The 14,435-nt window shown below is 39.1% G+C and overlaps 1 protein-coding gene across 2 annotated transcripts in view; it reads right to left on the bottom strand.

Annotated features, from left to right (window-relative positions):
* Nucleotides 1–10,602, bottom strand: part of slc41a2a (solute carrier family 41 member 2a) — a 48,768-nt gene extending 38,166 nt beyond the window's left edge. The window contains exons 1-5 of one of the 2 annotated variants that reach the window (XM_036151897.1): nucleotides 10,490–10,602; nucleotides 3,521–3,586; nucleotides 2,588–3,020; nucleotides 2,109–2,216; nucleotides 1–72 (exon numbers count right to left, since the gene is read on the bottom strand). In XM_036151897.1, the coding sequence (XP_036007790.1) occupies nucleotides 1–72; nucleotides 2,109–2,216; nucleotides 2,588–2,962 (555 nt within the window). In that variant the 5' untranslated portion in view covers nucleotides 2,963–3,020; nucleotides 3,521–3,586; nucleotides 10,490–10,602. The remainder of the gene's footprint in view (nucleotides 73–2,108; nucleotides 2,217–2,587; nucleotides 3,021–3,520; nucleotides 3,587–10,489) is intronic. The other variant, XM_036151904.1, reaches the window with a different exon arrangement.
* Nucleotides 10,603–14,435: the final 3,833 nt, after the last annotated feature.

Genomic DNA, 14,435 nt, shown 5'->3' with positions numbered 1-14,435 from the left:
CTGTTTAAGCGCAAGGTTTCCACCAATCAGCATCCACTTTTCTCTGGTTGATTCAATTTTTCCAGCATTTACCTAGCAACATCAAACATGTATTAAGTAGAAAAATATATATGAAAAGCTTGTCATAATTTAATCACATTTAATCAAAGTGTTAATAAATCATTTGGGTAAAACATGCTTTCAGATGGGCAGTTTAATGTGTATTGTGCCAATTAAATCTCTGAACCCAGTAGCTCCACTGAGGATTTTTTTTTTCTTCCTTTTTACAAGTACATATAAATCTGAAGATAAAATGTAGCCATTTTCTCTAAATTATGCAGCAAAACCATAATATAATTTTAAAAACGAGACTGTTTTCTCCTATATCTATATCTATATATATCTATATATATCTATATATATATATATATATATATATATATATATATATATATATATATATATATATATATATATATATATCTTGGAATCAGTTGGATGAGTCCCAGACATGGTACTCATGTTGACAAGAGCACAAGCTCCTTTGAAATGTGTATCTGGGTTTCATATCAACTTCTTTTCAGTGTACTGTGATGAGATCACCACCCCAATAATGTGGCCTTGGAGGCAAGCTGCATAGCTCTCAGTCTGACCTAAAAAGCTGCATGTGGATTGAGGCGGGAGTTTGAGTATCAACTGGGTGTAACTATGAGAAGAAACTGGATGATCTCACTTTATTTTGAGTGAACACATAAAAGACGCTCTCATGGTTTAATGAGAGCTTGAAAAAATGGTATGCACGATGCAAAATGGCTGCAGGAAAGGACAAATGTTTTGTCTGAAATAAACAATATGTGTACGTGGACATTTTCTCAGTCAATGAGATTAGAGATGCTTCACTTTACTTTTGATGGCAATGTCCCAGCCACATTGGCAAATAAAATTACGGTTTGTGTGAAGCACTTCACAAAGGACTTTACTATCAACAGTACACGGCAGGATTTACTGAAGGAAAATTATGTCTTGTGTAATGTATTAACTTTGATTAATTTTTTCTACACTTTATGAAGGTTTAACCTGCTTTTATATGCTGTTATATGCTTTTAGATAACTTGCAGAAGGTTCCAAGGTCAGTTCAGCAATTAGCAGAAGAGAAAAACAACTCCATAAATGGTAGAAGTATCTGATAGTGAGTAGAACCGATACTGTGTGCATCATTTGCTAGTGTAACTCTGTAAATTCCTCCTGTTTGAAGTTAAATAAAGCTATGGAGCGATATTTGTGCCTTCTGATTGAGCGAGCAGAAAACCAATTCGAGCGCACAGTAACACAACACACGCGTGCTCAAAACCGGTCTGGCGTGCGCTGAACTCTGAAAAACTCTTCTCAATCCACTGTCCTCGCACTCAGTTCCTTCTTTGCTCGCACACTCGACCTGCTCATTCCACGCTCAACACCAGCTTTGCACTCGCTGGGCTGTTTCTCCTCTCGCTCGACTCTGTCTCTGCGCTGCCTGGCGACTTCAAAAACTGTCCACCTCACCTGCCAATCACAGACAGGTTTCTTTCCATCCAATCAGAGCATGGCTTACAAACACTGCATTCAGATGGATTAAATCAAAGTGCTGCAACTTTTGGCAGAAATTACTAAACATAACGGTGGGATTGTCACTGCGCGCTCGGATTGGTTCCTGCGCGCTCAATCAGAATGCACCAACATCGCTCCATATAAAATGAGCCTGCACAAGGAGGAGAGCAGAGTTGATGGTCACAGACATTGGCTGGTGCATCTCCTCTCCCTTTGCAAAGGTGAAACTGAATTCTGTTTCCTGGCTGAGTTTTGTTGCACTCAACTAAGTCCTGCACACGAATCAAACGGACTGGGGAAGCAAGACGGCTTCAACAACCTTCAGCATGATGGTAACTCCACCTTGCTTGGCAGTTGCTGTAGTGCTGCTACGTCTTAAGGATTATTTTAAACAGAATAAAACAAACTATTCAAATATATCACTAAAAGCTCAAAATTCATATAGCATTCATGACCTTTATGTATGTAAATCTCTGACCAGAGCTGAGTTTTTGATCGCTGCCGCCTCACTCTGTTGGCTTGTTTACATTCAAATGACTCACAGCAGTTGACAGCCTTGATGCCAGAGTCATTTCAAGGTTCCCCTTCATGCCTAAAACAGCAGGAACCAGAATGTAGAGCTCGGTGATCTCCTGGAACACATCCCAGCCCTGCCACAAAAACACAGAAAACAACTTAATCGGATCGTAGACTCCAGACGATAACTGAAATAGACAATTATTGGCTGTGTTTTTATTTTCAGCTAACAGCTAAAAATAAAATGAATGAGTGTTGGGGTGTGTATTAAGTTCTACCTTGGGTAATCTTTTAATCTCATCACTTTATTAATCTAAGTGCAGCAGAGACCTTCTTTCTCCAAGAGAATAGTTTCCTCCTGGTGTTTTCCCAAAAAGTCCTTATTTCAAATCCTTTTATTTTTCCCAGAGTTCTGTCGTGTAGTTTCCTGAATCCTGCTTTTGACTAACTTTATGTTTCTGTTATTGTCTGAACGTTTATCTGCATTAATCTGTGGTTTCCTCACCTGCACAAAATCAAGCAGAACCCCAGCAGAAACCGTCCCTAGCCCAGCCAATACAAACGGCACCAGAATCTGCAGCACCATGGAACACACTGATTCTGTGGGTCCACTTGAACCTCTTGCATCCTTGGCGCTGATGGATCTGCTGAACCTGGGCCCATTCCGGAGCTCATTGGAGAGCAGATGGTCTGACTCACTGTACTCCAGAGACTCGCCCTCCAAACTGTTATTGACTGAAGATATTCTATGAGAGCTACAATGTTGTACACATCCAGAGTGCTGGGAGAAGGATGGGACTGAACCATAGTGCTGGGTGCCATGGGTTCCCAAATGGCTGATTTGGGACGGTGTCTTATCTGGTGATTTTGGGACAAACATGATGTAAAGTTGGTCTCAGGAAATGATCTTCTGCTGTTCCAGAGAGTGATTTAGGAACCTGAAAATACATGAAAAGCCTGAAAAGTTAGACACATATTAACTTGGAAAAGCATTTGTTGGCAGTTAAACTCAATATTATTATTATTATTATTATTATTATTAAACTATTAAAAAATATATATTTTTGTGGATGGCTTGAAAATCCCATTAGTATCACAAAAAAACAGCAGCAAATGTTATTTGTATTGTAAAGTCTTGCATCATAAAAACATGCAAATAATTGGAATATTAGCAGGGAAACTGGAGACATAATGACAGAATCCAGTCAAGTTTGAGGAATGGTGCTTTTGCGGCTTTGAGCTTTGTGGCTGTAAGAATATAATATCAGCCTTAATTGATTGTGACTTTAATGACTGAAAAAGTCCCTGGTGTTATAGCAAAGGTCAAATATCACAGGTAACATCTCATCAAATGAGATCATTTAACAGAAACACTTTTATCATAGTTTACTTTTTTTTCCAGCAGATGTAGATGTGAAAAAATACTGGCTTCCCTTACCTCCTGACCCCAAAGGAATGCGTCTCTGGTTTGACTCAGCATCTGTTTAATGAATTAGCCTCCAACCTTAAATAGCATTACAATAGAAATAGATTACCAAAAATGTTATGATCAAACAACAGAGGTTAATAACTGGTGTAGAGGGTACAACCCAAGTGATGTATGCATGTGTGTAAATTATTTAATATGGTAATTGTCAGGGGGAAATTAATCTTGCAAGGAGGGAACTACACATAGCTTTGCAAACGTGCATTCTGCGTTTCAAAAGAAAGCAAGCTCTTTTTATAAGATGTAGTAAACCCCTCCTCCAACACTCACACAGCTCCAGAGCTGATATCCTGAACTGCAGCATTCTAACTGGCAAGCAATAATTTATCAAATTCAGTTTTAAATTCAGGCAAATGTTACGCACCCAATTATCAGCCCCTTTCCATGGATACATGGTTCTCTGTTGTTCGATTTTCCTGTATTACTAGCTCATTCCCTCCAAGTTTTTATTCAGAGAATCTTGCCGGATCATTCTGTATAATATATATTTGTTTTAACACATACAGACACCATTCTAACAGCTTTTTTCCTTAAACACAGAGTTCTTTTGGCCAGTAATTGCTTCTTTCTCACAAAGGGTCTATGTAATCACCTACTCCAACTCCATACTGTGTCAACACACACACACACACACACACACATACACTGACATAGACTAATTTGTCCCACGACACCACAGGCAATGGGGGATAAGGGGTGTAAAGACCCCACTCAAGTTTTTTTATTCTTACATTTGCAGATAATTTACTAAGACTAAAATTAAGTATTTAGGCCACCTTTATCGATAAGTCTCAATTGCTTTGGCAGAAAATTAAGATTAGCCTATTTATTGTATATCTCTTACCATATGTTTTGAAACCTTATTTTCTCTTAATAAGTAAATAATAACACACACATCAGACATCGCGTAACAAAAGCTCTTCATTGATCACCTTTGAATAAAGCATGGGTAATAGGTCAATTCTAGGGGTAATTTATATCATTTAGACAGCAGAGCGATAAATATGACCACTCTGCAGTTTTCATATTGCTGAAAAAAACTTCAGTTTTTAAAAAATAATACAATATATTGACATTACATGATAGATGGCAGTAGAAAGTTCAATTACATACCAAAACCTATTTCGGTAGGATCTATTGGTAAAGTGGGTGTTTAAGTACTGTTAAATTCACCTCTTCATCTTCTAATTTTCTTGATCCTCTGTGAGCTCGAGCAACAAGATCATAAACAAACATTCAGGTATTAGCATCAAGCGTTGCAGGAAAGAAACCTGATTGTAACAAGTACCGTTTGACAACAAAATACATCCCGTGAAACCTTTTTTTCTTAAGTAAAACCTGTAAGATATATCTCTGCATACTAACTACAATAATGTATCTCAGGTTTCAACAACCTTTACAATCCAAAGAGCCATCTTTACCCGGATTCTTAATGAATAAAATAAGTCTAGAACAAAAAAAAAACACCTATGCAACCCTGTTGTAGTTTACTCAAAAGTACATTTTGTACTTTACATATTTATGGAAAATGAAGGCATGAAAAAACAACAATTCAGAATGAGCTTTTTTACCTTTTAAATCTAAAAAATATTTCTCCCATGTATAATATTGAAAAGGGTCAATGTATAATATTTTTTAAGTTGAAAAGGGTCATTCCTAAAGAGCCTACCATGGTTCTGGAACCATTGGATGCAGACCCCTGGTCCAACAACTACTTATCAAGTACTTAGCAAAATTATCAGGGTAATGTATCCAGTTATTAGTGGATGTAACAAGTAGATTTCCATTTCATCTGCCATTGACTATTTGTTTGAACTTCTTATCCACTACATATTCAAATATTGAACTATTTTACTCAGGATACCAGAATTTGTATTAATGGCTACATTCTGTTATGGAAATATATAATAATTTTTTTGTTAATCGTGTATTTTTCTTAAAGCAGTAAACGTTACCTAAAATCTAATCACTAAACTGTGGCTTGGATTTGAGATGGGATGGGGTTTGCAAACTCACTCAAAAGCAATAAATTCATTCAAGCTCTCGTAGATACCAGGCACTAAGAGTTACTGGAGGTTTTATGGGGGATAGCGACAGTTGGAAAGAGATTGCAGCTGTTACAGGATATCTGCCAAGAAAGAGGAAGTGGCCCACCTGTGGCTCAGAAGAAGGGGAACAAGACCTTTTGTTCAACCGACTTGCTGCCCGGGTTTAAGAGGAAATAAGAGACTTTGTACTGTTGTTCAGTAAAGGGGGGTGGTTCGAAGCTTTGCAACCTTCCAACGGTTCTCTCACCACATAAAGAAGAGATCATTTGGGTGTTCGGGGCTCAGTCCTTATCTCAGAAGACACGCAACACAGAACAGAAGAAAGAAGACCCAAGACGGAAAGAAGATCAACGAGCCAAGGGAAGAACACGGTGCCCCTGTCTCTGAGAACCACCGGGACTAAGTCGAGTTACCCACTTTTTCGTGTTTTTCCACAATTCGTGGCCAACGATCTACAAGTACAAGAAACGCTGTGGTTTTGAACTGGTCGATGAAAACCACCTGAATGTTCCAGAGATGGGAGTCGCACCCACGGGATGTCAGTTCTGAGGCTGAACCAACTTGTCGAGCAGAAGAGACGAATCTCGGACACTGGCATCAAAGCAGAGGCAGAGTCTTTGTGAGTGAGACAATAATGGGACATCAGGGTTGCCATCGAGAGCAGGAAAGTTACTCGTCTGACCAAGTCCTTCATCCACAAATCAAAGACACTTTGGGACTTTGTCTGCAGTTTGGGTCAGTCTGCTCCTCTAAATTTAAAAGCCTCTCCTGAACACATTAGTAAGCAGCCTTAGATAAGAGTGAGGAAGTTGATTACATTTTAATTTGTGATTTGTTAAATTGCTTAATGCTGTTGCTAATTCCCTGCTAAAGCATACTAAGTAAAGAAGCAAATAAAATTGTATTAGAAGTTGTAGACATTCAGTTATTGAGTCAACAGTTATTTGAGTTCTTCAGTGGTTGTAAAACAGACATTGTACATGTTTCTAAAATTATTTAGGAGGTCTTAAAAGGTTGCCTGTAGCCAAAACTTTAAACAACACCCTTAGGGACTTTTGAGTTTCTAAAAAATGTATCGATCCACAAGTGCTGTTGTATAAAAGTAGGCGCTACCGTTAACGAATTAGGTGGGTTCGGGCTATTAGGTTGTCTTACCTGTCCACTGAAACAGGGTGTGGTCCTAGGACGAAGGTGGTTAGTAGATTGGTCGTGTCCAACTTATCTAGCTAAAAAGGTCTCACAGGAACTCTAAACAGGCTAATACTCGTTAGATTCAGAGGTCTTTAGAACCCTAGCTAGTCTGAGCTTTAACCCAAAATAGAGAAGGATTGACAAGGGGGTTTAGTTCTAATCTGACAACAGTATGCAAAAGCTCAGTCTTATATAGTAGTTGAACACAAACCGGCTTTAACCGATCCTTTCCCGCAAATAATTTTTCAGGAAATCCTTATTCTGATCATTTAAGATGAATATACATCCAAATGGCAGATAGCACCCGTTAAGATTTATGATAAATGGGACAGAAAAACGTTTTATATTTGAAAATGACACTGAAGAAAAAAAATAAGTCTAAAGATAATCAACTTATCCATCCATCCATCGTCTTCTGCTTATCCAGGGTCGGGTCGCGGGGGTAGCTCCTGTTTGGGCCTTCAGTAGGGAGGCCCATACATCCCTTTCCCCACCCACTTGGGCCACAGTGTCGTGTCGTGTCCTGGGTTATCCCCTGGGCCTCCTCCCGGTGGGACGTGCCCGGAACACCTAACCAGGGAGGCGTCCAGGAGGCATCCTGACCAGATGCCCGAGCCACCTCCACTGGCTCATCTCGACGTGGAGGAGCAGCGGCTCTACTCTGAGTCCAGAACTTTAAGGTATTCAGGGCGAATCTTATCCACCCCCGGGGCCTTGCCACCGAGGAGCTTTTTAACAATCTCGGCAACCTCAGCACCAGAGATGGGAGAACCCGACCCAGAGTCCTCAGGCTCTGCTTCCGCGATGGAAGACGTGTTGGTGGGATTAAGGAGGTCTTCGAAGTATTCTGCCCACCGACTCACCACGTCCCAAGTCGAGGTCAGCAGCACACCACCCCCACTATAAACAGTGTTGGTACTGCACTGCTTCCCCCTCCTGAGACGCCGGATAGTGGACCAGAATCGCTTCGAAGCCGTACGTAAGTATTTCTCCATGGCCTCTCCGAACTCTTCCCACGCCCGAGTTTTTGCCTCAGCAACCAACCGAGCCGCCTGCGGCTTTGACTGCCGGTACACATCAGCTGCTTCCGGAGTCCCACAAGCCAAAAAAGCCCTGTAGGACTCCTTCTTCAGCTTGATGGCTTCCCTCACCGCTGGTGTCCACCAACGTGTTCGAAGGTTGCCGCCGCGACATGCAGCGACAACCTTGCAGCCACAGCTATGACTAGCCGCCTCAACAATAGAGGCACGGAACACGGTCCATTCAGACTCAATGTCCCCCGCTTCCCTTGGGACGTGTTCAAAGCTCTCCCGAAGGTGGGAGTTAAAGCTCCGTCTCACGGGGGACTCTGCCAGACATTCCCAGCAAACCCTCACAATACGTTTGGGCCTGCCAGGTCTGACTGGCTTCCTCCCCCACCATCGGAGCCAACTCACCACCAGGTAGTGGTCGGTGGAGAGCTCAGCTCCTCTCTTCACCCGAGTGTCCAAGACATACGGCCGCAGGTCAGTTTAAATGACAACAAAGTCGATCATTGAACTACGACCTATAGTGTCCTGGTGCCAAGAGCACATATGGACACCCTTATGCTTGAACATGGTGTTCGTGATGGACAAGCCATGACGGGCACAGAAGTCCAACAACAGAACACCACTCCAGTTCAGATCAGGTGGGCCATTCCTCCCAACCATGTCTCTCCAGGTTTCACTGTCATTGCCCACGTGAGCTTTGAAGTCCCCTAGAAGAACGAGAGAGTCCCCAGGAGGGGCACTCTTCAGTACCCCCTCCAAGGACTCCAAAGAGGGTGGGATGATGAACTTATTTAAGTTGATTATCCTATTCTGATAATTTAGAAACATAAAGAACCTAAAAATAATCCACTATCTTTCTTATGTTTAAATATTGCTCCCTAATGGCATCAAACCTTGATTGTTAAGATGTCTCCATTCAATGAAGCAATCATTTTAAAAATGTTTAAAAGGAGGATAAAAATCCAGTAATTACTTATCATAACCATGATGGTTTGTTGACATTTTGAACCTTGTCATCTAAAGGAGGCCTGTTTCAAGACACCTTTTGTTTTTTGGCTATCATCAGATAAATCTATCACTGAGGCCCGCTCACCCGGTTTGTAAATTCAGCAGCAAAGGAAGACAACAATTATCAAATTGTCAAATTATCAGACAAAACACTTGGAATATACATATATTTGATTACAATTGCCAGATGTTTTTAGGAGTTTACCAAGATAAACACTAAAGAACAATTTAAAAAAAAAAGCTTTTAAGCCATAAACCTTCATGAAGCTTACCAACCATAAAACATCATGTGACCCTTACATGCCCTGGTATCCCCTGTGAGTGACCCTGCAGACTCCATACTATGTGCACTCCAGGCCACAAAGTTTAACAATAGTAGTTTAAACTTAGGTTTTGCTTACTGCTTTATAAAAATACATGATTAATACAAAAACTGATTATATATTTCCATAACAGTAAATGAGCTGAATGAGCACTTTCTGGGGTTTGACTAGCCAGCAGGTGGCCATAACTTCAGGATCCTGAGGTGCTGTGTGGATGAGCTGTGTGGCATCATGGGGCACATCTTTATCAGTCTGATGCAGAGGAAAGTACCACAGCTGTGGAGAACCTCCTGTGTGGTAACGATTTCTTTTAGTACGGGGGTAATACCGATGCCTAAGACGACTCCCTGCTAATTTTGGATTATTTTTACATAAGCTCTCATCAATATGTTTTAGTCTTCAATAATGTCATTGTTTTACTAAATTAACATGTGGAGAAATAAACAGAAATCTCCTTGTATAATAGCATTTTGAAAAGAATTTGACCCAGCTCAATATTACTAAAATATTTAAAAGAACAGCAGATGTAAGAACTTTTTTTTATCTTTGAACAGAAAATAATTTTGTGCACAGAGGAAACGTTCATATCTGTATAAAATATTATTTTAAAATATAGATTTTAATTAAATATCTTTGTGTCAAAATAGATCTAGTACTAAAATAGTTAATCAAGAACCTGGGTCTTCTCTTATTCAAATTGGGAACAGAAATTAGATTTTTTTCAAATAATTGTATTTATTTTATATTTGCTTTCATTCATTGTTTCATAGTTTTTATTTTGTGTTTGCCTCTGTGTGGAGAATAGTTCCACAGCTGTTGCTGTTTCAGAGTCATCTGATGGCATGGATTGCCCACATTATCATTCCTCATGATCGTTTTCCATCAGCAGCACTGAGACCATGTTGTCTGACATGAACAAGGTCATTCATTTGAAATTCCCTAGTTAAGCAGGAACTAATTCAGCAAGATCAGCATGCTAGTGACGAGAAATGGTGGAAAACGTGCAACTTCTTCGCAAGCTGCTGAAAATCCTGAGGAGAGATGAAAATAGTTCGCGTGAACCATCCTGCCATGTAATTTTTTTAATAAAAGCGTAAAATGTTCAGACAGTGTAAATCGCAAAAGAGTGTCAACACCGGAGAGCCGAGGACATCACTCAAAAAAGTTTTCATCCCAGCACAATGTTTTTTAGAAAGACATCCCTCTTTCTACATTTCTTGCTCACATTCACACCAAAACTAAAACCTAATGCCAGTATCATCATCTTGTTTATCTCCACTGATTTGTTCAAATGGGAAGTGAAAATGCTAAATCTCTTACCGCTTTACTTTGCTGGAAAGATGTCTGCTCTGGGACACCGCTGGTGAGCCTGTCAGTCCTTGTCTGAATCGGCCACTGTGGCATTACCCATTAGCCCTCTGCACACACTCCTTCTAATAAACACACACAGAAAAGTCACATCTCTCTCACTCCTGTATGAAACATAGATTTGTGCACACACATTTTACAGCTGTTTTTTTAGGAGTGCCTGTTGAAGTAAAAAAGCTATTAATGACAAAGATTATAACGGCAAAGTAAATAAATTCAAATTCATAATAAGTTTGTGAATGCTGTTAATAATAGGTTCACTAAACGGGCGACAAGAAGGCAATCCTTATAGACAACACCAAACATTAGGTAACTTGTGGGAAAACTACAGAATATAAGGGGGGGGGGGTTGTTTTAGATTTTTATTTTTATTTTTACAAACTACCTACTTTGAAGGACTTCTGTTTACCGTAGTTGTTTACTATGGCAAACGCTTTCTTACTTTTGCAATTCTTGCCCCCCTTCCTACAGGAAGGGTTGTGTGGACAATAATAATTACACTGAAAATCCTCACCAAATAAATACAACCAATATTCAGTTACTGACAGACTGAAGGAATCTCACTTTGATCTGATTCCATTATTCTATTTGTGTACAGGTCCAAAGTGCTGCCGACCACAATGTTACCATTGAGACTGTAGGAGTCGTAAAAGGTGGAAGGATGGAGTCTACGAATGTGGTGGTATCAACAACTGGGGCAGCACCTTTGTCATGAAATATACATGTATGGTTTTTGGGAGCAAGAGAGACCTGAAAGCTGAAAAGTATAATGGGGACCAAAGCCACTTGTAGTGTGTGAAAAAAAGTTTCCATACTTTTACAGTGGACAGGAGCTCAAGATAGACCTGGATGTATGGTTGTCCAAACAGCTGATCGCTTGTCATTGTGTACATCATGTAGAAATAAGACTTTGAGATTATCACAGAGCTATGGCGATCCCACAATATAATGAACTGGAAAATCTCAAAGAAGAAAAAGAATAAGCAATGTTTATATTATGAATCAAGGATAGTGGTTCGTGACAGGACATAATTTGAAAATGGGGTTTCACTGCAGACAGGTTTGCAATACTAACAGAGTTTCATTTTAAAGACGTTTTGATTCCAAGCAATTTTTCTTTTTTATGAGTTGGACCCCAGAGCGGGCTAAGGAAGTTGATTGCAAACTAAAGTCATTTGGTAGAATCCAATTTATACCAATGAGTGCTGTGGGTTTCATGGTTGGCCTTTCACTCCTAACAAGGATTAGATCTGCAGTGAGCCCTACATCAGCAGGCTCCTACCTACACCTGTGACCTAATTAGGCCCTACAGCTCGCCTCAGAGTCTGAGGTTATCTGGACAGAACCTGTTCATGGTTCCACAAACCTGTTTTAAAACTAGGGGCGACCGTTCTTTTGAAGCTGCTGCTCCTCGACTATGGAACGAACTTCTTCTCCGGCTGCGTTCTCTGAACTTTATAGATTAAAACCTACTTGTTTAAACAAGCATTCCTGTACTAACTGACCCAATTGCCACTTCTTGTATTGTCCTGTTTGTATTGTCTTATATTGTATGGTTTTATTACTGTCTGGCACTTTGTGACTTTGTGTCTGTGAAAAGCACTATACAAATAAAGCTTACTTACTTACTTACTTACTTACTTACTTACTTACTTACTTAAGTCTTGACTGAACTGTTGGAGATTTTTAGTCATTCTTTGGTCATTGTTGTTTTTTTATTGTATTTTTATTTATGTTTTTTGAACACAGTGAGAATATTTGCTTAACACTGAGCTTTCACTACATTTAGGAATTTGCTGAGATGTCTGGTTGGCCAAGTGTTGCTGCAGGCTGAGATTTAGAGTAGGTCTGGGCCACCATTAGGGGATTAATAGTCAGTGAGAAAATATACGGCGCACTACTTTTGTTATAAAATGACTGTTGTTCTAAAGAGGGTCATTTCCCAGAACAGTATGGGTTCTATTTGATTAAATGTTAACTGTCATTGTAACATATTTTTGTCATTTTCCAAAAACTAAAAATGAACTTTTTTTAATAAATTACTGGTTACACTGTGGCAGAATTTGGAATTACATGCCTCTTCAGTTTTAAAGGATTGACCTTTTGATCAGCCTTGTTTTCTTTTTTTCACCCTTACTTTTATATGAAATAACATATTCAGGTGTCTCATACTTTTTGGAAATGATTGTTTTATCGCTTTTGCTTGGTAGAGAAATTCTCCAAAAAATCAAAATTTGAAAAAGAAAACCTTCCCTTTGCAATGCTGTGCTGCTTTGTGTCAATTTGTCACAAAAGAAATACACCAAAGTTTAATCAGTGTGAATACTTTCTAAAGGACTTGTAATGTAATTAAGAAAATATAGAATAAATGGTTTAACTACTCTACACGAATTAGTAATATCCCAATTTGGCTGTTTTCAAAAACTGAGAGATTTAAATATGATAGAACTAAAGAAAGTGGTAGGTAGAAGTTATAGGAAGCAAATATTACAGGTATTTAGATAGTTATACAGATGGTCCCAGGATGAGGAAGATAAGGTGGAAATAGGAGTACATATCAACAATGAATATAAGTATTGGGAAAAGATTACCTGACCAGATTTCAGTGTAAGCAGCAGAGATGACGATGGTTATTGTAGGATTTGCAGTGAGTTGAGGAAGTAAGAACTGACAGAGTGGTGTGTTGTGTCGATTTTGTAGCAGCCCTTTTTCAGTATTCAAAATATGACATTAAGTGTAGAACCAAAGACTGTGCAAATTCTCAGTTTTCCAGGTCATCGCAACAGCAAACAAGCTTAAATCGGAGGCAACCAAATTTTTGTTCAGTTCTTTCTGAAAAAGTTTCAACACCTATCCAGGAGTCTTTGTCGCTCACTCTTGAACGACCTGTAGTTGGGGCGCTGCTGTTTTTAAGGACATGGAGGCCCATCCTCCTAGGCACATTCTAAGTCAGATACAAATTATTTGACTCACTATTTGTAGGAGGAGGGTGCATGGGGGAAACAAGCACCATGGTTTGGTGTTTGGGTTCTCTGCTGATAGAAAAAGGTTTTGCACAATAAACTGAGCAAATTTAACACATCTACAAGCTAAGTTCAAAAATGAGCCACTCTCTTGTCTACCACACTTTCTGTCCTGATTCAAAACATACAGCTCTGGATTGTTTAAACGTGCAGTAATAAAGAGAAATAAACCATAGCAATTCATCATAAATGCAAAAAACTATCACAGAATAATTTCTTTATTTTTCTGAACAATATGTGTGATGTTATATAAACAAATTAAACAAAGATACAGTTTTATTCAAAATTAAAAACAGATACCATTCTATTTATATAGTATTAGTAACTGAAATATTAATACTGATAACAAGACAAAAGATGAGGGTCCAAGGAAGGTCCAAGATGATTTACTATGTTATTTTTTTCCACTCTGGTAAAGGGATTTTCTGTAGTTTATATCAGCTTAGTTTGAGCTTCTTGTTTGATATTTGTTGAATCATTAAAAGCAGTTAGTTACCAGTCAGTAGCATGCATTTCACTTTTTTCTTTTTACCAATTACAGCCTGAGATCAGTAAGTCCTTCATATGTATATTACTATTATTTGTTTCATTGGCGCAAATTTCATTGGACTCTCCTATTAAAAACTCCAGATCCCCCTTTACCAACCCCTTATTGTGCAGTATCTGAAAAATATAGGGATATTTATATTTGTCTTAAATGGTCAAAATAAAAATGTCTTGCTATTGTGTGTTTATTAGCGGAACAGGGTTTGCTCACTTTGGAAACGGAAAAAAACCTCTGTGTGTGTGTGCTGATTACACATTCTGTTTTGGCTCTTAAAAACTTAGACCAAAAATGCGTGGGGAAATTGGTCAATGTTTCTAAATATAAAGGT

This window comes from Fundulus heteroclitus, chromosome 2 (assembly GCF_011125445.2).
Source record: "Fundulus heteroclitus isolate FHET01 chromosome 2, MU-UCD_Fhet_4.1, whole genome shotgun sequence".
Lineage (NCBI taxonomy): Eukaryota > Metazoa > Chordata > Actinopteri > Cyprinodontiformes > Fundulidae > Fundulus > Fundulus heteroclitus.
Note: the sequence above shows the minus strand (reverse complement) of the source record. Positions and strands in the feature narration are given on the sequence as shown.